This window comes from Ochlerotatus camptorhynchus, unplaced genomic scaffold, assembly GCF_037179485.1.
Source record: "Ochlerotatus camptorhynchus isolate MF236.1 unplaced genomic scaffold, CSIRO-AGI_Acam_v1.1 ptg000203l, whole genome shotgun sequence".
Taxonomy (NCBI): Eukaryota; Metazoa; Arthropoda; class Insecta; order Diptera; family Culicidae; genus Ochlerotatus; species Ochlerotatus camptorhynchus.
This window is the reverse complement of record NW_027040693.1, coordinates 2,570,701-2,595,350: the sequence shown is the minus strand read 5'-3', so window position 1 is coordinate 2,595,350 and position 24,650 is coordinate 2,570,701. Positions and strand designations below refer to the sequence as shown.

The 24,650-nt window shown below is 42.0% G+C and overlaps 1 protein-coding gene across 1 annotated transcript in view; it reads right to left on the bottom strand.

The window, feature by feature from the left end:
• Window positions 1-24,650, bottom strand: part of orb2 — a 1,372,010-nt gene that overhangs the window by 592,928 nt on the left and 754,432 nt on the right. The window contains 1 exon segment of the mRNA XM_065224014.1: window positions 22,747-22,797. Coding sequence (XP_065080086.1) covers window positions 22,747-22,797 — 51 coding nt within the window.

Here is a 24,650-nt window from a genome sequence, read left to right as displayed (position 1 = left end):
ATTCAGCTCAATCAAACGTATTTTTCGTCGAGTAACGAACTTTTCAGTCTCGGAGCACTTAATTTTACATAAAACGTTTGTTTACGTCTCATCATGTATGTCAAAGATGGATTCCGTCACTTGTAAAATTAGGTATTTCTAAGTATGCACATCAAAAACACAATTTCGTTCCAAGAGCCGGAGAGACGAATGGCATATACCAATAGACTCATCGCAACGGGATCGGAGAACGTTTCTGTATGTGTGTACACGCAAACCAAAAATCTATTACAATGAATGTTAGTTCCATTTCCTACCATCCTCTGTTCATGAACATCGCAGCGAATGTTAGAAGTTGACCTTACAGGCGATGTAATGGTTTTATGTCTTTTTTATTTCATGTTTTGTCTGTGCTTTCACCTACACAAGCAAGCATTTGTCTTGATTTTTATGTATAACATGGTAGAACGACGCACACCCTTGCCGCGAATCTCTCCAGCAGAAAAAGCATACGAAGTCGAGTGTGAGAGGAAAGGAACGCTTCTTGTTTGCTTTTAGGCTATCCTTATTCAGAAGTCGAAGTCGAGTATGCGAGAAAATGAGCGCTTCATGTTTGCTTTTAGGCTATCCATATTCAGGAGCATGGAGAGAGCAGTGGAGAAAGCACAGGTCTGATAATCGCAACGTTCGTGGTTCGAGTCCAGTCGGCAACCTTTTTCCTATTTTTTTTCGACATAATAAATTTACCTCACTAATACACTCTACATTTTTCGGTCTCCAATTTTCTTGCATTGGACCGCAGCTAGGTATATCGCATCCTCGGTTCATGCGGTCTCCACGTACATCCTCTGATGATGAATCCCACAAAATTGTAAGCGAATCTTACATCCACCGGTTGGGTGTATATATGTTTGTATGTATGTACACTAGACTGATGCAAAATTTGACTTTTTCGCTCCACAGTGCATAAGTGGTTTCAAAACGGGTTTTGATTAGCCTCCCAAAGTTACAACTCATTTGGTTAGAAACAGACTTCGCACAAGCCATTTGAAGTTTGCATGTAAATTACTATGGGAAATCTCAACTTTTTGTTCATTGCCTTTTAGTCTTTTTCCATATTGAGCTGCGAAACAGTTCGATCGCCATTCTTATAGAAAATTTTCTCAGCTACAACTTTGCTGCAGATTATTTCCATGTAAAACGAGACAGGAAAAAGTTATTAATTATTTAAGAGATTGGTAAACTTATGACATGATCAAGCAGCTGCTATGTAGGCAACACTGTATTTTGCAGTGTGACATAGTAGCCATGATTTTTGTGTTCTATTCAACGCCCCAGAAACACCAATGTTGCCTGCTGAGCAGTTGATTGAGCATGATCGTAATACATCAGCGCATTGAACCATTGATAACTTTCGATCCTTGCATTTAATCAAAAAGTGGTCTGGAGCAAAGTTGTAGCTGGGAAAAATTCCTACAAGTAAAGTTGAAAGCTTTTGAAGCAGACCGATATGGTGAATTATTAGATAGACATGAACAAAAATCTTGGTTTACCATAGTTATTCCCATACAAACTTCAAATGGTTTGTGCCATCTCAGTTTCTCACCAAATGAGTTCAAATTTTGAGAGGTTATTCAGGATCCGATTTGGAATCGTTTAAGTATTGTGGAGCGAAAATTTCAAATTTTGCATCACTCTAATGTACACTTTTATAAATAACTAATTTTACACGTGACGGAATCCATCTTTAACGTAAAGGATCAGGCGTAAACAATTATTTCATGTACAATTAAGTGCTCTGAGACTGAAAAGTTCATTACTCAACGAAAAGAAAATTTGATTGAGTTTAATTGGCACGTCTGTTATGACTAAATTTTATGTCAAAATTGACGCTTGTAAATGCCAGTCTCAGAACACCTAAAATTTCATGATTTTTTCTAAGTGAGTATGTAAGTTCGTATGAGTGTAACTAACTCAATTTTCGCAGAGATGGCTGGACCAATTTGAGTAGAACAATTTTCAGATCCCCATTGATCGTTATTGATTTGTTTTTTCCTGATTGGAATTATGATTTCGAGGATATGAACAAAAATGTGACTTCAAGATTCCACTGGAGAATTCGCAAAAGATTGATATATCAAAAACTCATCGTGTGACACCTCAAATCACATTAGAATTTTACTATAAGGTCAATGGTGGCCATATTCAGACCCAATGATCACAATGGCATCTTTCAGATGTACTCCCTGGAAGTGGACAGATTCTGACATGCACCGAAATATATCGTGCGATACTTCAAATCACATGGAACTCAACATAACGATTAGTGCAAGTATTTATATTGATTTTCCTTAACTTATGGGAAAATTCAATAAAAATTAGCCTTTGGTGATGAATAGGGGAACACCAAAAAGAGTGATGAGGGCTGAAATTTTCGCCGTGAAGCATATGTATAGATTTTGCAGTGATCCGGCTGGTGCTTCCACATATTTTTGATGAGAAAAATGTAGATTCTTAAAACTGTCCTTGTGGTTATGATCTCCTGGATTTTTAATGTGTGATTATTTGAGCTGTTGATTAGTTCAGACCTGTAGATAATCGAAAAATAAGAACATTTCCGATGGAAATTTGCAAGATGAACAATAAAATATACATTATTTTGATCTTTGAAAATCGTCATTATGTTGTAAAAACAGTTTGGATGACATTTCCTCTCACATTAATGGTGCAACAAATGAGCCTATAGCTTCCCTGATCCTTTGAAAAAGTTCGTTATGGGGTTTCCTCTCGGGTTCCCTTTGATTTTTTCTCGATTTTATCCACATTTTTACGACTTTTATTCACGTACAAAAACGGCGAAAATGGCTGCTTCTTTCAGCACTAAAACTACATCCGGGGGTGGGTGTTCTCGAATAAAATGATGAAATAGGATGGAATCACACTGTCCGTTTCATTCCATATTTTCAGTGACTATGCACGCAGAAAAAATACTTCCCAAAATTTGAGTTCTTTTTACTTAATTCTGAGTTGAGCCTCTCACTTGAACTCGTTATTGTTGTCAGAAAATGAACGAGAGATGAACCCAACGATGTAGTTCAACCCAATAAGTGACTTTTGAGTAAATTGCATATTCTCAAATTTACGTGAAATAAACTTAATTTAGGGTAGAATGTACGTAAGAGAAAGTATTTATTTTTGTAGAAGAGGTTGTAAATGGTTAGAATTGTCGAATTAAAGAGAAATCAGAGAATAGAAATCTGGATGACTTTTACACTCTTGTTGCAAAAAATATGAAAAAAAGCAGCTTCAGAGGCGCTGAAAACTTCAACAGTACCATTAACTCCTAAAAGAAAAAACGCGTTTTTTTTTCCTTTTGGTTTTTGTTTTTTCCGTCGATCTTGTTTTCCGTGCTGAGCACCAATGCTACCGACGTGCCAAGAAGGCAGCTCCCACACCTGAACCCTACCTATCGACCCATCAAGTCATGAACCGGGGACCAACGGCTTTACTTCCCATCCGAAGGAAGGCGTGATCAGAGATGTTATGCCTCAGAACATCCCGGCGGCGCCGACTGGGATTGAACCCAGGCCAGGTAATCACGCTTACCACTACACCACCGGCGCCGTTAAAAAACGCGTTGAATAGATTAAATAAAGCGTTGTCTGTGGATAATAAGAGACCATACATGACACCGTACAAATGGAGATCGGGAGACTAATTTACAACACAGTCATTTCTCCGACGATTCAATATGCAACAAAAGTATCCACACAAACTAAGAGAATCAGATTACAATTAGCGAAATACGAAAAACTCATAGTGAAGGATATTTGGAATAATTGTAAAAAGCGAAATAAAAAATTGAATATTAGGAAAGAGTTAACAGGAAAAACAATTAATAGAAGAATCAGGGTGGGCAGAATTTCTTATTATGGTCATATCATCAGGAGAAAGCAATTACATCCTCTTAAACTGGCATATAAATTTAAATTTGAATGGAAAAAAAGAGGGCAGGCCTAGCTTGAGGTGGAAAGATTTGCTGAAGCAAGACTTTTCAAGATATGAAGGGATGAATGAAAGAGATTGGAAGTTACTAGCCAGTGATAGGGAAACACTGAAGAAAAAAGCAGAGGAAATATATAAAGAAAGTGGAAGTGAAATTTCCGATGGAGAAAGTGATGAGGAGTGAAAAGAATTGCTGTAGTAGAAGAAAGAAAATGTGTAACAACAACAAGGAAAATGAGTAGGACTAGGTAAAAATAAGCGTTTGCGAATGAAAAAAAAGGAAGCTTCAGAAAGTTGGAACATAAGTAAAGCAACAATTCAGCGTCATCAAAGGTACTGCTACAGGTAAATTAACTGAACTCTAAATAACCCTTTTTTGAATACATTTCATTAATCAAACATTATTATATGCTGGGTTTGGGGGGGTGGGGTGCAGCCTAAGGGTTTCAAAGGATTTGTAGACTGGACAAGGGTTCGTGGATTTGCCAGTCCCTTGTCACGTGTTGATAGATGTACATCTTGTCGTTTGTCTTCCAAAGGTCTTCAATGAAGTTGATTCACCCTGCTACAACAAACCATCAGGTAGAACTTTACAACCAGTGATGTTGCAAAATGCATCGCACGCGTAATTTGATTGAAGATGTAAAACAGTTTAACCAAATAAATTTAAAAAATTTCTCTGTCTGTAATTATCTGCGAAAAAACTTAAAAGTCTGTAAATGTTTGCAACGGAAAAATGTCTTTTAAAAAATTAAAAGTCAGTAAATTCACAGACTTGTCAGTAAATCTGGCATCTCTGGTTACGTATCAATTAAATATGTATTTACTTGTGGCGCTTGTTCTACTTTGAGATAATCGATGTAAGATTAGAAAGACATAAATCTTAAGTTACAAAGTACAAGTCAATAAATCACCTAAACATAGGTGCGTTTCCCCTATCTACGTTCCCAAATGGGCCAAGACAGACTATCCAACTTGATTTGAATGATATATTGGATAGGTTTTCTGCAGCTAAGGCACGTAAGGCTAAATTTTGAACTGATTTTAAGTTATTTTCGGGATATGCGGCAGGAGTGATTAATGGATAATTTTTGTTCGGCTTTTCAGTCGTCAAGAAAAGCGCTGATTACAGTTTTATTACGTCAAAATTTCGATTCAGGGGTTGGGACCATCATCAGGGCTCAATATTAATCAGCTTGTTTGCAGATGTCAGTTTAGAGAAGGGTATCATGATCCGAACCCCTGGATCTAAACGTTGGCGATGGTTAAACTGTAATCAGGGCTTTTTGTTGAAGACTGAAATGCCACAACAAAATTATCCATTTTAAGGGATGATTATGATGGATTTACTAAGAATCCCGACGAACATGAATAAGCGTTACTTAAAAGATAAAAACAAATCGTCTTGCTGTATGTATTTATTTGTCTCAACATATCACTAACTTGTATGTGTAATAATCAAAATAAATAGATAGACCCAGATCGAATATTCAAATGAATTATGTGAAACACTAATAATGCAAGTTGCCCTTAAGGGCGCTGCCAACATTAACTACGTCTCTGGTAGTGTATGTTGTCGTACTTCTTTAGCAACTTACAGACCTAATATCTGGTAAAAGGGGATGGCTTATTTCTCATAAAGACATTTTGCATAAGGACGTTGTCGTTTGGCCTAAGGACGATCGGCATAATAATTCAAGAAAAGGCAACATGAACTTATGAATTAATTTCAAACAATGTGGTGCAGTTACGCACAAAGTCCAAAAACCATCCTTGACGCACTCTGGTATTGACTCAACATAAGTATCAGTGATTTACTTTCACCCAGGAGGACGGGAAAGATTCACATATGACGAACATAAAAACCGGACCAACGAAAGACGGAAGCGCAAACCAACAATTTTACCTAGCCAACAATGTATGTCGGAAATTACCATCGAAATGAGGCAATCGATTGAATTTTACAACCTGTCACCATCGATCTCGTACTTACTACGATAGTATCCCTTTTTACCGCCATTCGATGCCAACAGCTCGGATGGCAAGACCGACATATCATCTGAATTTCACTACCCCCCTGTAGGCACCCCTGCAGACCGGTCGTTTTTTATGATTAGGAAAGATACAGATGACCGTTAAAGTTTATCTCGGGCGTCTTCGCTCTTGGTTCGGAAGGTGCTGGTAGTGTTTGCTACAAACTGGCCATGAAGAAATAAATAATATTTATTGCACTGTTAAATTGTTGTGAGGGGCGATATCTTGAGTAGTTCCCGGGCGGTTAAAGATGATTTATTTTCCATAGCAAGGATAGCCGGAGGGATTTACGGTGCTCGAAGAGACAGACACCATCTCAGTATGTAATGTGATGTGTGATATTCACCTCTTGACAATGTATAGATCTGCTTGAGCCTTTCATTTATTCAGCACTGAACGCTAGGATTTCCTGCTGTTCAATGCCTCAACTATTCAACATTTCACATTTTTTTTCCCACGCACCCGTACACAGCGAATAGCATCCACTCAGACGTAATTCCAATTTCCATCCTTCCGTGTGCGCGACCGAACATATTTCGATGATCCATTCGACGAAACTCATTTCCGGTCGAATTACATTCCTCGCAATCTCATGTCAAAATATTGAACCCAGCCACTTGTAAAAACTAACATTTACCAATTTTCCCCTCGAGGTAGCAACTGCTCGTGATGCTGCTGATGTACAACAACAACAACAACAACACCAACAGTAGCTCAAGGGTACGCACCTGCCAAGCGAAACCGGATCCCAACCGTGAAAAACCAACTTGAAGAGGCAGGGTAGACAAAAAAAAAGCCGACCCTTGTCGAAATATATCGCTTTTTATTGCCTATTTTGTGTAACACCATATAACTCGGATTCGTTCCGTGGCACCCAGCCTGGCCGCTCTCATCCCGGAGTTCCCAGGATAGCATGTTATGAAATTCTGAAAAAAAAAACCATCAACAATTTCTCTTCCTCTGGGCAAAACCAGCCCCAACATGGATATACCACCACCCTCCCCCCTCCCCATCCACCTTTTAACGTAAATTCGGAGGTTTGTGTACCTTTTTGCGCACCCTCGCCGCACCCCTCGCGTGTCCGGATGAAATGGTACTCAGCTTTATCGTCTCAATCCGCTTTTCGACACGCGTTTTCCGGATTTTTTCCACCCCTGCCCCACAGCAATAGCAAAATAAAATTTACTTTTAAATTGAATCCACGAAAGCGCAAAATGCGTCCGTTTCGCACTAATTCGGGGAAATTATTACAAAATACGTAGGCAAGCTGCCTGGTCCAATCGATGATACGGGGACCGGGCATAGATTCTAGAAAATATGTACGATCTGTGGGTTGTTCCTCCGAACTAGATGCCAATTATTCGTGTCATTAGTTGCGAAGGTTTACCTTTTGTTGAGTATTTATTTGAGTGGTCTGCGAGGGGTTTTTCGTTCGATGGGTTAACCCAAATTTGGAACATGTTTTTCTCCATAAAATGTTGAAGGAATGAGTTTAGGATGAGGTGAGAAAATCGTCTGCGAAAGATTGTATTCGGTTACAACTACGCGTACACCATGCGGCTGATTGAACAAAGAAAAACCTCAATTAATCCACCTATGGTGGGATCTGAACCTTCTTACTAATAGAAGCATCGAGCGGCTACTTTCTACCAGAGCTGTGGCACCACCAACGAGCTGGGAACCGGCTTTGTATTCCTGGGTAAGATCAACGCGAGGATGTACAAGTTGAGGATTAAGGGCCGTTTCTTCAACTACAGCATCATCAACGTGCACTGCCCACACGAAGGGAGACCCGACGACGAGAAAGAAGCGTTCTATGCGCAGCTGGAGCAGGTGTACGACGGCTGTTCGCAACGGAACGTCAAAATCGTCATCGGCGACATGAACGCTCAGGTAGGACGGGAAGCCAAACAGCCAGCATGCCGTATCGAACGACAACGGCCAACGATGCGTGAACTTTGCAGCCTCTCGAGGTATGGTAGTTCGAAGTACCTTTTTCCCCGCAAGGATATCCACAAAGCCACCTGGAGATCACCAGAAAATCAAATCGAGCACGTTCTTATCGTCGGGAAATTCTTCTCAGACATTATCAACAATAACCACAGTGCGAACATAGATTCGGACCACTATCTATTTGCAGTACGCATGCGCTCAAAACTCTCGACGGTGCATAACACCCGTCGAAGTCGAACGCCGTGGACCAGGACTACGCGCGGCAAATGGAATTTGCACTACCCACGGAAGAGCAGCTTGGCGCAGCTACTTTTGAATATGGCTGGAGGGACATCCGTTCCGCCAAGAAATGACGGGTTTGACGGCGAATGCAAACTGTTAGTAGAGGAGAAGAATACAGCACGGGCGAGAATGTTGCAACACCGCACGAGATTGAATATGGAGGACCGAGAAAACTCGGTTTTCCGAAGTAAGAAGTATCAGCAGGAAGACCGAGATCGCGAGGCGCTGGAAAATCTGTACCGCGTAAACGACACACGGAAGCTCTACGAGAAGCTAAATAGTTCACGCAAAGGCTACGTGCCGCAAGCTGATATGTGCAAGGACTTGTGTAGCCTTTGCTCCATGCTGTAAATTTTAAATTAATTGTTAATTACTTTATTTATTTGTACAGGCTCAATCGAATAAACTTTACAGAGCCATGGTATCATTTTCTTTATACATTATAAATGTCTTAAATCTAAAATTAAAGGATTTGAACCGATTACTCGCGATCTTCTCGTGGTTAGTGGATGACAATTGTTTGGATCGGGAGAGGGAAAAGGAGATTTGGAATATGATTTATGATTCAAAAATTTCACTATTTCTAAAACATATACTTAATCCTATCGACGTTATATCAACTCTGTAATTATACAATTATTACAGAAACAAATCTACATAAAAAAAACACACACACACATACAAAATACAAACTAAACACAAGGTTAATCAAACTTACAATCTACACACTTAGAAAAAATCATGTAAATTTAGGTGCTCTGAGAGTGACATATACGAGCGTCATTTTTGACATAAATTTGAGTCATAACAGACGCAAAATATAGCTCAATCAAACGTACTTTTCGTCGAGCAACGAACTTTTCAGTCTCGGAGCACTTAATATTACATGACATGTTTGTTTACGTCTCATCTTTTATGTCAAAGACGGATTACGTCACGTGTAAATTTAGTTATTTCTAAGTGTGTATGGTTAATATTCTTCAAGAAAACATATATGAGTTGCATAAACTCCAGATCGCGTCTAGCCAAAATATCCCGAACTGGAACATTAGGTTGCCTACCTCGAGCCCGAAGGGAATCGTACAACTCGGATCTGACTCCACGGTGCTCATCACATGACCAAATAATGTGATCTGCGTCCTGGTAACCTTGTCCACATTCACAGAGATTACTGTCCCCCAGCTCAACACGGAACAAGTGAGCGCTTAGTGAATAGTGATTGGACATGAGGCGAGACATCACACGAATGAAGTCTCGACCCACCTCCAAACCTTTGAACCAAGGACACTTCGACACCTTATGGATGATTGAATATAACCATCGTCCCAAACTCCCTTCACTCCATTTATTTTGCCAGCTGGCGAGGGACTGTTGACGATAAATGAAGAAAAATTCGTTGTAGGCGATTTGTCGATCGTAAATATCGCCTTCCATAGCGCCAACCTTTGCAAGCGAGTCCGCCTTCTCATTGCCCGCAATCGAGCAATGGGATGGGACCCATGCAAAGGTGATGACAAAAGATCTTAAAGATAAAGCACTTAGAAGCTCTCGTATTTTCATGAGAAAATACGAGGAGTGCTTTACCGGCCTCATGGAGCGAATAGCCTCGACAGAACTGAGACTATCCGTAAAAATTAAATAATGATCTGGTGCAAGTGAGAGGATCGTTTCTAGCGTATAATGTATTGCCGCCAGTTCAGCAACATATACGGAACAAGGAGCATGAAGCATTCGAGAGGCGCTATGAAATTCGTTATAAATACCAAAACCTGCGGACGCCTCTATTAGTGATCCATCTGTGAAGAACGATCTTGCGGAATCAACTTGGCCAAACTTTGCAGCGTAAATTGACGGAACAATCATGGAACGATGATGCTCTGGGATTCCGCGAATCTCTTGCGTCATGGATAAATCAAAATGAACAGAACTGTCGAAGTCGGAGAAGCAAACACGATAGGGATTATGCTGCGAAGGGCTGACATCCTGTGTTATGTACACGTAGTACAATGACATAAAACGAATTTGAGGGTTTAGCTCAAGAAGCTTCTCAAAGTTTGCAATCACCAGTTGGTTCATAATTTCACAACGGGTGAGGAGCCTGAGGGATAATTCCGAAAACCGATCAGAGAGTGGCAACATGCCCGCTAACACTTCGAGACTCATCGTATAAGTCGAGTGCATGCATCCTAACGCGATACGAAGACAGCGATACTGGATCCGTTCCAGTTTGATGATGTGCGTTTTAGCCACCGACTGGAAGCAAAAACTACCGTCAGGGGTTGAAACAGTTGACGTTTTTTACTACACTCGCTTCGTTGTCGTGCGCGACAGTCTCTTTGTATTCGAACACTCATGCTCTACCGTCGTCTCTCTCACGCAACACGAGCGGTAGAATAACATTCGAGCTAAAAGAAATTTATCAAAATAGCTATCATATGACATGTGCGATTTCGTTGTAATTCCTCAATGTGGTGTAAATCAAACCATTTCTGATCAGAAATATTATTTCTAGGACATCATTACTTGCTATTTTCAGAATTCACACAAGTACAACATCAGCAGCTCTTCTTATGAGAAAAACTAAAATACATACCTATGTGACGGTCTTCGACTACAGTGTCGTATGACAAAGCCTGTCATATTACATTTTAGTTTGGTACTGTACTATGATAGCTTGTTTTGCAAGTGTCGGAGGCAAAGGCAGTCAATTATCACAGAAAATGTGTCGACTACCGTGACCGCTTACAAGACTGACTACCGTATTCTAAAACCGATAAAATCGTTGTCCGGTACAACGTTAGAAGATCTTGCGGATGGGCTCCGCACCACGTTCCGGTAATTGTTCGGAGAAAATTGATCCTCTGTTAGCATTTTCGTCTCAGATTCTCAATGTGGTATCTCCAGGTGCATTTGGAATCGAACCAGACCCCAAGATATTTGAAAGACATGGAATGAGTGATCGGCTTACCTTAAAGTTGAAGCTTCGGTTGTGCTGGGCTATTCTCAGTTTTCTCCGAGGAGAATTCGATACCTAGCTGGATAGCCCAAGTAGACAAATTGTCTAAGGTATCCTGTAAGGATCCTTGCAGGTCGGCCTCTCTGGGCCCTGTCATAGACACTACTCCGTCATCTGCAAGTTGTCTCAACGTGCAGTTGTCACTTAGACAATTGTCAATTTCTCTGACGTAGAAATTAAACAAAAGGGGGCTTAAACATGAGCTCTGGGGGAGACCCATGTAGCTAAATCGTGAAGCTGTAGAGTTTCCATGAGAAAAGCTCATATGTTTCTCTGACAGCAAATTGTACAAAAAGTTATTAATTAATGGAGAAAGGCCACAAGCGTGGAATTTGTCTGAAAGGAGTTCAACCGATACTGAATCAAAAGCCCCCTTAATATCCAAGAAGACAGAAGTCATTTGCTCTTTTTTAGCAAAAGTCAACTGAATTTCTGTGGAAAGCAACACGAGACAGTCGTTCGTTCCCTTGCCTCTACGGAAAACAAATTGAGTATCTGAGAGTAGGTGGTTCCTCCCAACCCATTTGTCCAGGCGAAAAAGGATCATTTTCTCCAACAATTTTCGAATACACGATAACATCGCAATGGGACGATACGAGTTGTGATCTGACGCGGGTTTTCCAGGCTTTTTAATGGCTATAACTCTCACCCGCCTCCAATCATCCGGAACAATATTAAGCTCCAGGAACTGACCAAACAAGTTCAACATGCGCCTCTTAGCGACGTCTGGGAGGTTCTTCAACAAGTTGAACTTGATTCTATCAGCCCCCGGAGCCGAATTTCCACACGAAAGGAGCGCGAGTGAGAGCTCCAGCATTGAAAAAGGCTGGCTGATCTCGTCTACCGAATTCGTCGTTTCGCGAGGAATCATCTGTGCCGGCACAGAATCAGGACATACTTTTCGCACGAACTTGAGAATCCAACTATCGGAGTACTCCTCGCTCTCGTTGTTTGAAGACCGGTTACGCATCCTTCGCGCCGTGTTCCAAAGCGTATTCATCGACGTTTCGCGCGATAATCCGTCCACGAATTGCCGCCAGTATCCGCGTTTCTTGGCTTTGATGAGGCTCTTGAGTTCGCGTTCAAGAGCCGAGTACGCTTCGAAATGTACGGGTGTTCCACGTTTCCGGAAAAGCTTAAACGCGTCGGACTTTTTACGATAAACTTCAGTGCATTGCTGGTCCCACCAAGGGGAAGGAGGTTTCCTACGGAAAGACGTTCCTGGAACCGGCCGAGTTTAAGTTTGAAGCGCGCTGTCCAAGATCAGTTTGGAGAGGAAGTTATATTCCTCCAACGGTGGAAGCCCTTCTACCGACGTTAGGGCATCTTCTATCATATTCTTGAACTTTGTCCAATCGATATTATGGGTAAGATCGTACGCGACGTTAACGGGTTCCGACGGATTGAACCCACTGGCAACTGAAACTTTGATCGGCAAGTGATCACTACCGTGGGGATCTTGGATCACATTCCACGTGCAATCCAACGATAATGAGTTAAAGCAAAGTGTGAGGTCTAATCTACTTCCATTCGAGGATGGACCAGCCAAACGTGTTACTTCTCCATTGTTAAGAATTGTCATATTAAAGCTGTCGCAGAGGTCATATATCAAAGTAGAACGGTTGTCATCATACAGTTCCCCCAGCCTGTACCGTGGGAATTCAAATCTCCCATAATCAACCGTGGAGCAGGAAGTACCGAACAGATATCTGAAAGTTGTTTGCGATTAACAACGGCTCTAGGAGGAATATACACAGAAGCAATACAAAGGCTCTTACCTTTAATAATAGCCTGACATGCGACAGCTTCAATACCTGTAAATTGTGGAAGATTCACTCTATAGAAGGAATGGCACTTTTTGATCCCCAAAAGTACCCCTCCTCCACGCGAATCCTCACGATCCAGTCGAATAATGTTAAAATCATAAAAAGGAAGATCGATATCTGAAGAGCGCCAAGTTTCACAAACAGCAAATGCATCACAATCATTATTGTGAACTAAAAACTTAAAAGAATCGAATTTAGGAATGAGACTTCGACAATTCCACTGTAGAATAGTGATCAAATCCCCGACCTCGTTTGGAAAATTATCCATCGAAGGAAATGATTGCTGCAATGAGGGGCCACTTCAATGTCAATTGCTTCAAGAGGGTCTTCACAGAAGGAAGCATTGCCAGAACAATGCTTCGGAGAGGATCAGAAATATTGAGGAACTTGAGAATATCGTCCACAATTTTATCAAATGAGAACAACCCGAATGGGCCATCAGGCGATTTGATGTCCCCGGGAGAGATGGAAAATTCTGGTTATAGTCAGTTCTGCAGAAACCAGGTGTTGAAACTTCCTTTTTTCCATCACTCCTTGATTTGGGCAAGCTGATTTGGGGTTCCTTATCTGCAACTTTCCGCGAACGGATGCGTTTTCGTTTCCGTGCGGAACCTTCCGGAAAACTGAAAGAAACTCCCTCCTCAGCCAAGTCAGAGTCAGACTCGTCATCAGACAAAACAGCAAAGGGATTTTGGTCGTTGGTTGATGGTGTGGCTGTCTTTAGCATTGCTGCAAAAGACTGCCTGGAACGCTCTTTAAGAGAGCGTTCTAGTTTCTCCCCGCGTTGTTTGTACGCCGGGCACGACGAGAGAGCATGAGGAGTTCCCTTACAGTACACGCATTTTGGTGCAGTAGCTGCGCAGGCACCATCCTCATGCTTCTCCCCGCATTTGGAACAGCGTGCCTTGCTGCCACAGTGAGAGGCCGTATGTCCCAACTGTTTGCAGTTTTGGCAGTTCATGACCCGAGGAACAAACAAACGCACAGGTAGCCGAAGTTTTTCCAACTCGATGTAGTGAGGAAGGGCTGAACCAGAAAAGGTCACTCGAAACGAGTCTGTGGGGGTAAAGCTCTTTTTACCCTCGCTGAAAGATACTGAGTTCAGCTTCTGGACTTCCAGTATCTGAACCATGGGAAGCAAGGAGTTCTTGAAACGGCCAACCGCTTGCTTCGCCAAGATCTCGGGGGTCAGACTCGCTTCGGTGACCACACCTTCGATCTCCACATTACAAGCTGGGATGTACACTCTATACTCGAGTGTAAAAAAATTAAAATTAGTAATAAATAAAATTTGCACGAAAAAGATCTAATCCATACGCCAACATCTATGCCAGTAGCGAAACGACACTAGCGCCCTGAAGCAGTCTCATCCGGGCAAACTCATCGAGGCCTGCGGTCTCCTTTACTGGAGTGGCGCTTAAGCCGCAGGCTTAACATAGATCGGCCAGTGTCGGCTACAAATTGGCGCCCAACTAAAAGGTCTTGTGTAGATTTCGCTGTGTATGGAGCAAATATTTAAAATTGTGTTCTTATTTGTCGTGTAGGTAGTTGAATGTTAAAAATCGATCTTGGAAATTGTTTATGATTAATGTGTTCTTTAGAGTCCGTTTTTTGATGAAGTTTTGAGGTTTTGTGGTGTTACGTTTTGAGGTGCTGTGGTTTCGGATTGATTAAAAATATTCAACTTTTCTGCAGATAATACAGAATCTATTTATTGGTATGTGTAGCTTACAGTGTGAGATAACTTTATTAAAGATGGCTTACAAATTTCCGCGTCCTGATTACCTGACAAATGAGGAGGTTGATTACGAGCTGATGATTAGGGGCAGGGAAGAAGATATTAAGGGTGGTTTGGATGTAAAGCAGAGGTTGCTGAGGAAACTTTTTTATGAAGATGTAAGGGAGAAGATAACTTAAAGAGGAAAATGCACAATCGATCAAGAATTTGATTATATTACGAACAAAATTGAGAATATAGCGCAGCAATTGGAAGGCGGGCATGATGAGAGATACATGTCGCGATTAAAGCATTACGCTCTTAGGGTCGAGTGCAGTATTTCTCGAAACCCACGGGGAGAGCAATTGCGTAATAGACTTGGAGGAGAAATAAGGAAGTTATTGAACAGATTTGGTAGTAAGCGAGGATCAGAGGAAAGACAGACAAAGACAGATGATGAAAATGAGAAGGAACATATAGAACAAGAACAAGACAATGAGGTAGAAGATGAAACTGGAGCAGTAGAAGGGGAGAGTTCACAAGAAGAGGAGCATGAAAAACAGCAAAAACAAATTTAGAAGAATTTAGGAGTTATCCCAAAGACCACGCTGACCGAAAAAGAGGAGGAAACAGAAAAACTGAGGAACAGAATCGTTCAGCTGGAGAGAGAGTTGTATCGTGTCTGTAAAATAGCAGAAGAAAACTTGGACAAGAAACTCGAGAATCGGCGAGAGCAATCAATGGATCACAGGAGTGGTTGTCAGCAAAATATGGTAGAAGCCACTCCAAAAGGGCTAGCCGCCTTTCAACAACCGATGAAAGACAACCGTCGTTTGGAGCCACGGAGGCAGCCCAAGGAAACAAAAAGCATGATCGGCACAGATCCAGGGAGCTACAAGCACTACTGGGTTGACGGGGCTGGAAGCGGTTATAACGAAGGCAACAGATGGCGTGACGATCGTTCTCCAGACTCGAGAAAACACTCATGGAATCCGTTAGAGGACAGAGGTCGTAAAGTAGACGAAATGTTCCAGACTGATCATCGACAACGTGAACAAAGGGGTAGTAGGTTCAGAGATCACGTTAACCAAGCATCCCATTGTCCTTATAATAAATTGAGAGTGGAGGCGAACCAGCCCAAGGCTGAAAGCCTCCCTAATAAAGATAAATAATAATAATAATAATAAATTGAGAGATAGCGAAGACAGGCAGGAAGAAATTTATCCACCAGCTGACTGTCAGCTTGACTCGTTCGATAGATTGGTCAGCTTTGGCAACAGATTGAGTAATCGATTAGACGATGGCAGAGACAGGAACCGGCCTGATCCAATCGATAGGTTAGACGACTACGGAGGCAGAAACAGGCAAGGTTATCAGCCAGATCGACCTCCACATCGGATAGCCGAAACGGACATTATAAATACAGATAGACGAATGGAAAAATGGCACTTAACGTTCAGTGGAGATTCACGTCAGAGGTCGTTGGAAGATTTCCTACATAAAATTCGCAGGTTAGCTACGATGGATCGGATTTCGGGTGACATCCTTCTTCAACGAATCCATACCATCTTGCGTGGTGAAGCGTACGATTGGTACCTGTGTTATGCGGATGAATTTTCGTGTTGGGCGGATTTTGAGCGAAAAATCCGATATATGTATGGGAATCCCAACAAAGACCAAGGAAACAGGCAGAAAATCTATGAGAGGAAACAAATAAGAAATTAGACGTTCTTAACGTTTAAGATGGAAGTAGAGCGTCTGAACAAGCTGCTAAGCTGTCCTCTGGATCAAGAGAGACTATTTGAGATAGTGTGGGACAATATGCGGCCTCACTACAGGTCTAGGCTGGCGTGCAGAGATGTAGAGAACCTACGCATGCTCGAGTATTACGCTTATCGTATAGATGCGAATGATCCGACATTGAGACACCATGGAGAAGGTACGGCGAAATCGACGAACGTACTCAACATCGAGGCAGACGACGATAATCAGGGATCGTTGTCTTCGTATTCGGACTCAGAAGAGGTGAATGCGGTTGACAATAAGTTCGGTAGAGACAGAAGGTCTAAAGATGGCCAGAAACCACCATCAAGACAGACTAACACTGACCAAAAAGACCCTAGGAACAGTTTTACATCTTTTTGCTGAACTGAACCCAGAAAGCTGTTCTGCTACTTGTGTGGCTCACCGGGGAAAACATCCGTGACGTGCCAAAATCACCCCAGGGCAGATCGTCAGGGTACGTCGGAAAACTAGACGTGGAATGTGGGGAAGGGAACAACAACATTCCACAAGAGAAGGAGGTTCCCAGTCCCAATCAACACGAAGATTCTGAGGAGAGAATTTGCGAGATAAGCGTGAACACGGAGAGGTGTCCTCACGTGATGGTTCGCATCTTTGAAACGGACTACGACGCTTTGCTGGATTCCGGAGCAAGTGTCAGCGTAACCAGCGTCAAAGACATAGCTGTGAAGAACGGTCTGACTATGCGAAAGAGTCCACTTCGAATAGTTACTGCGGACAAGACGGTTCATGAGTGTCTGGGATTCGTTCAGCTGCCGATCGAGTTTAACGGGATCACGAAAGTCATTCCGGTTCTAGTTGTTCCACAGATTTGTCGGAAAATGATTCTGGGGTACAACTTCTGGAAGGCGTTTGGAATCCAGCTAATGATGCTAGGGGAGAATCGCTTCGAGCAGGTAGCCATGGTGAATGTCGAGCATGCAGAGGTAGAAATCATACACTTTGCATTACTACCCATACAGACGCTACCAGAAATCAAAAGAACATAACCAGACGACACTTTGGATATTCCAGCACTCGAATTGCCAGAACCATCCAAGACGACCCCCGAAACGGTAGAGACGGAGCATGATTTATTACCTGAAGAGCGTGTGGCAGCATTCAAAATGTTTCCATGTATTACGGAGAACCGTTTGGGCAGGACCACGTTAATTGAGCATGAAATAGTGTTGAAGGAGGAAGCCAAACCGAGAAGGCAACCATTGTATAGATGCTCTCCAGCTATACATGCAGAAATGGAAGCTGAGATTGAGCGGTACAAGCAGATGGATGCTATCGAGGAATGTTCGAGCGAGTGGGCTAGCGCACTTGTTCCAGTTAGGAAATCTAACGGAAAGCTACGTGTTTGCCTAGACTCTCGCAAGATCAACGCCTGGACCAAAACAGACTCCTACCCGATGAGCAACATGGGGGAGATCTTTCATCGCTTGGGGAAGGCGAAATTCTATTCGGTGGTGGATTTAAAGGATGCGTATTTTCAGATTCCTCTGAAAGAGGAATCCAGGGATTATACGGCATTTCGAACACCCCAGGCCCTTCGGTCTAACTATCGCACCGTTCACCATGTGTCGGCTAATGGATCGTGTGATCGGTTTCGACTTAGAACCAAACGTGTTCGTCTATTTAAACGATATAGTTATTGCGACCCGGACGTTCAGCGAACAGGTACGGCTGCTGAAGATCGTAGCATAGCGGTTAGCGAACGCGAATTTAACCATTGCCCTGGACAAAAGCAGGTTTTGTAGAAAGCGAGTCTCGTACCTCGGATATTTGTTAACGGAAGACGGGGTATCGATCGATAACTCCCGGATCGAACCAATCCTGAACTTCACACGGCCAAGGAACGTAAAAGACGAACAAGTGTGAGGTGATTGAGAAGTGGAAGCAGTACTACGATGAGCACCTCAACGGTGATGTATCAGAAAACGAAGGTGGCACGGCAACACACCTTGATGCACGCGCAGAAGACGACAGGCTACCGGCCCCTGATCTTCAAGAAGTTGAGGAGGAGATCGGTCGGCTGAAGAATAACAAAGCAACCGGTGTAGATCAACTACCAAGTGAGCTATTAAAATACGGTGGTGAAGCACTGGCTAGAGTGCTGCACTGGGTAATTGCCAGGATTTGGGAGGAGAAGATATTACCGGAAGAGTGGATGTAAGGTGTCGTATTCCCAATCTACAAAAAGGGCGACAAGTTGGATTGCTGCAACTACCGCGCGATCACACTGCTGAGCGCCGCCTACAAGGTAGTCTCTCAAATTCTATGCCGCCGTCTGTCACCATTTGCAAGAGAGTTCGTGGGGCAATACCAGGCGGGATTCATGGGTGCCCGCGCTACCAAGGACCAAATTTTCGCGATTCGGCAGGTTCTGCAGAAATGCCGCGAATACAACGTGCCCACACATCATTTGTTCATCGATTTCAAATCCGCATACGATACAATCGATCGAGATCAGCTGTGGCAGATTATGCACGAGTACGGATTTCCGGATAAACTGACGCGATTGGTCAAGGCGGCGATGGATCGAGTGATGTGCGTTGTTCAAGTATCGGGGACACTCACGAGTCCCTTTGAATCTCGAAGGGGGTTACGGCAAGGTGATGGACTTTCGTGTTTGCTATTCAACATTGCGTTAGAAGGTGTGAACAGAAGAGCTGAGATAGACACGAGTGGCACAATCTTCAGGAAGTCCATCTAGCTTCTTGGCTTCGCCGATGATATCGACATTATGGCACGGAGACGATGGCAGAAACATACATCAGACTGAAGACTGAAGCTAGGCGGATTGGATTTGCCATCAACGCATCAAAGACAAAATACATGAAAGGAAGAGGTTCTCCCACCCCGAGTTCAGATTGACGGTGACGAAATCGAGGTGGTTGACGAGTTCGTGTATTTGGGCTCACTGGTGACCGCCGAAAATGATACCAGCAGAGAAATTCAAAGACACATTATGGCAGGGAATCGTGCTTACTTTGGACTCCGGAGGACGCTCCGGTTGAATAAAATTCGGCGCCACATGAAGTTGACTATCTACAGACACGAAGTTGACTTTCTACAGACACTGATTAGACCGGTGGTCCTCTACGGCCACGCGACCTGGACTATGCTCGTGGAGGACCAACGCGCCCTTGGTGTTTTCGAACGGAAGGTGTTGCGTACCATCTACGGTGAAGTGCAGATGGATGACTGAACATGGAGGAGGCGAATGAACCACGAATTGCACCAGCTGCTGGGAGAACCATCCATCGTCCACATTGCAAAAATTGGACGACTACGGTGGGCTGGGCACGTCGTAAGAATGCCGCACGACGACCCAGTGAAAATGATTCTAGAAAGCGACCCGGAACAAGAAGAAGAGGCACGCAGCGGGCAAGGTGGATCGACCAAGAAGAAGGCGACCTGCAGACCCTTCGAAGACTACAAGGTTGGAGAAGTGTGGCCATGGATCGAGTAAAGTGGAGACTACTTCTTCGGACAGCAGACGACAACAAGGTATTAGCCTGATTGGTAAGTTAAGTACTAATACAAATTCCGACAAAAGTGCTCATATGATGTGAGGTGATAGATGAGTTCTTATGTGATTTAAGATATCGCATGATGGATGTTGACCCTAGTCTGGTCACTTCTCCGTCTGACTCGTCTGCCAGAACTCAGCCAGACTCCACCTCCAAGGATTTTCAAACCATTTAACGAACTTCCTTCCCAATGCTCGACCCCAAAAGTTTCCCAAATCAAATTTAATAGCTTTAAAATTCAGATCTGATTCACTAAATTGAATCTTAATTTATAGTGTTTAAGGTGATACTCTATGGAAGCCTAAGCGTGAAACTTTAAAGGCACAAATGTCAGCTTCCACAAAACATACAAATTTGAAATTTCTACTCCTTGTTTGCTGTGCTACTACAAACAGAGAGTAGTAACTTCAAATTTGTACACGGTGAATGAGAACGACCCAAATTTGAGTTTAGTTCACTCATAATCGCCAAAAGTGCAGGAACTCTGCGATGAGTAAATTTGTCTCATGGTTTCCTGTGGAAAACCTAAAAAATCTGCAGGAAAATGAGGAAATTGACGAAAAAAAAAATCAATCTCGTAGTAGTACCAATAGACTGAGTGAATCCAATTCAACAATTTTATAAAACTGTAACATTTTGCTTTTTGAGTTAATTTTAATTAAGTTTTGGGTGAGATGAGCTCAGCGTGCATTGTTTACATTGCGTGAGTTTCATTGTGAAATTTGTTTTAGTTTTGAAAAAAAAAGTCAAAGGAAAAGCACGTGCGCGAGAAAATGTTTGCACACCCACCTTAAAAACCCATATCTTTTGCATCGAGCCATCGGAAAGATGTTGGGAATCCAACAATCTACTGTTTCTCGTGTCATAAAACGTTTCGGAGAACGTTCAACTGTTGATCGGAAAGAAGTAAGAGCAAGAAAAAGTGTTTCGTAATGCGTTTAAAGGCTGACTAAAAGTAAATTGGTACGCCCTTCGGGCGAAACTAGCACGCCTCTAGTTGAAAATCTTTGACAGTGGTTTGTTTACACTTCTATAGAGAACAACTGGTGCAAGTTTGATCAAAGTAGCCGATCACGTTCAGAAATAACGTCAAATGGAACTCGAAAGGAGAAAATATATTGTGCACAAACACCTGAAGAATCCGGAGTGATCCGGTTCCAAGCTGGCTAAAGTTATGAAGATGCCGAAAACAACAGTTTGTCAAGTGCTCAAAACTTACAGAGAGGCCTGAGTGTGGAAAGGAATCAGCAAACATACGAAAAAGCTGGCCCCAGGGAGCGTCAGCTGCGCGGTGTTGAGGTGCGTTAAAGCCAACCCCGGTCTTTCAATCCGATATGTGGCCAGAAAGTTCAACGTCAACTTTCAAACGGTGCTGAAAATCCTTGCCAGGGAAGGATGGAAGTCGTACAAAGCCAGTAAACATCCGAACCGGCACATGAAGCAGAATTCCGTGACCAATAAGCCTGCAAGGCTCTTGTACGACCGTGTTTTGACAAACCATTTATAATATAAATGTAATGCTGTAAAAATGAGTCAGCGATTATTAGTTTACCTTATTAATGAGACTTTAAGCTTTGAGCTGGTTCGATTTGGAAGTCACAAATATATTATACAATTTATAAAAATTATCGATATTCAAATTGATTCTTCTTGACAATGAATATGTTGTATTTCATTCAAATAACAAACAATACAATTCCCGCTTTCATCCCACTAGATCCTGGGAAAACACCATAAATGCAAACACTTGACACCAGACTGTCACACCTCTTTCATCCAAGCGGGAATTGTGCACAAATATATCACGCCACACGTCCATCCAGTGAACCCCTTTGTAAAAACAAACAAAGTTCCTATACCTCCGAGGCCTCACCCGTGCAAATGTCCATCCACTCGCCCTCCCCACCGATCCAATTGTGCTGGTGTAAGTCCTATTGTGGCACATTTACGGCACCTGCAAAACCCGTTCCATGCGTCCAGGGCCATTTACATGTTCGTAATGTTTATCATTATTGTTATGGCACCTGTTTGAGTGGCGCACACACACACACACGCACCTTTCCTCCTGTTTATTGTTTTAAGTTCTTTGTTTCCCATATATTTTATTCCCTGCATTTGAATTTTCACCTGTGCCCGACACACGACGCGCTGTTTAAATTATCGCCATTCGTCCTCCATTGAAGGGATGTTCTACAATGTACTAAATGTAAAACCAGACTCTGAAGAGGGGGTCGTTAAAAAAAGGCCGAAGGAGAATCATACGAAGATAATCACATCATCGCCCATCTTGCGGATAAGAAGTTCGGGTTGGGTAGTTTCTTTTATTGAAACGATTATTGGTGCAGACTTTGTGTGAGAGACATTTGCATTCCGAGAAGTTCCTAATGGCGTTGAAGGGGAGGGACAGCCATCGTTTCAATCTTACTGGAAGCCTCTGTCGTTTGAAAGTGCTATTTAACTTTCATTGGATGTGTTTCGGGTCATATGAGAAAAGTTTTTCCGGCTTTAATAGACAGATAAGGAAGAACTGCGCTGTAATCCCAGTCGTGATTTACTATGAGGATTTTAACCTGGGAAACACTTAAAAATATATCGAAGCCAGTTACTTACCGTGTAGTTGAGCTAACGACTGCAGCGTGTTGGTGTTGCAGTTCAGGAATCCTGAAATGGATTTAAAAATAATACAAGATTTTAGTAATGAGTTTAAATATAATGCTTTTTATATAATAGGTGGCATTTTTTTCTCAGTGTGCCCCACTTGAAGCGCAGCTGAGCCGGCAGTGCTCGTCATTGTGCAGACTGTATATTTTTAGTGAATAGTGAATATTTGGGTATGCTGGGCAACCCGATATTTCTGACAGTTTGAATGTGTTGAAACGGTTTCAAAGCAGCAAGAGAATGCAATTGCTACAAAACTTTGCTTCAATTTCGACTGCTTGCTTGTGGAATTGATAAGGACTGGGGAGGACAATAATAGCATGAAAAATAACAACGTAAAAAACTCGGGAGCCGGGGAAAGTAGGCCACGAGATCGTGAAATTATTGGACACTACCCCATTGTTGCTTCGAGTTCGAGGAAATGCGTAGAGAACGATGAAAAGCGATTGTGTGGAAATTTTGAAAGGCTTCCACAATCATACATTTCGTTTGTGATAAAAGCAATAGTCAATAGTGCTTCACGACTCAGGTTTTGACTAACCACTCCAATACCTCCTTCCCCAACCCCACTTGGGTTTTCCAGCTCAGTTCAGTTTTATTTTTCAGTAGATATATAATTATATTGTTTGAACGATTGAAAAACGAAGATTGCTTTAAGGTGAAAATGTTTCTGAACGAATCCAATTCAGTTGTTTGAGACACATTTTTGTTTCTGCAAGTTAACCGGAGTGTAAACAATGATAGTTATATAGCAGTGTTGCAAGTTTTGTTTGAATGTCATGTGAATTTCTGACTAGGGGTGCCAATTAGCGTGCCCAGGTGTGCCCATAATGTTCCGAATTTGTTTTCGGCACACTGACCAATCCCATGGTTGAATAACACTTCTGACGATGATCGAAAAATCGATGCAGGCCGCGCAATTCAAATGACGTGTTGATTTTGCTTAAAAAAAATCTGTGTTTTTATGAATTTTATAAAACAATTAAATCTTAAAAATGTATTGTGTGAAAAGATCTGGTTTCAGATTTGGTTTCCGGAAGATACTATCAGTGAAAAAATAGAATAAAAGGAAGATTTTTCACGGTGTTCGTCGGGAGCAGTGAGTTGAAGAGTATGTGTCTGAAGGACGAAAAATGGCAGAAGCCACCATCCGGGAAGTGGAAGCGTTTATTAATAAGAATTTGAAACATGAAAAGGCAGGATGTCATTCATCGGAAATATCGAGAACTTTCAAAATATTCCGAGCACTTTCCTGAAGATCACAGAACTTCCAAAAAATTCCTAAAATTTCCCGAAAATTCCGAGAAATTCCAACAATTTCCCGTAAGCTTCCCAGAATTACCGAGAGTTTCCACAATTTTAGAGAACTTCTATATAAATCACATAAATTCCCAGAAAATCCGAGAACTTATCACAAATTAAAAAAAAAAAACAATAAACAACTTTCAAAAAGTTCCGGCAACTACACAGAAAATCTGTCAGTCAGTGTTTCCAAATTGAAATCTGTGTTATTGTGGAGAAAAATAGTTTCATCTTCGTCTTTTTACAGAAAATCTGTGATGATTTGGGTATCAATAATTTATGAATTAAATCCATTAAATATTTTATAAAATTAAAAAATAAGAAAATAATAGACCAAGGCAAATACAAAAGGTAAATGTGAGTTGGTGATACGAACATTGAATTGAGCAAGTACAACATTTGTATTTGATCAACAAATTAAGTATTTTTGTGGAATGGTTAGCCACAATTAAAAACTTAAACTCATAATTTGGAAAAAAAATTGAACCTAAAACCATGTGATCTGATATTACAGATCCTACGATATAACAACTTTAAAAAATCTGCAGAAATAC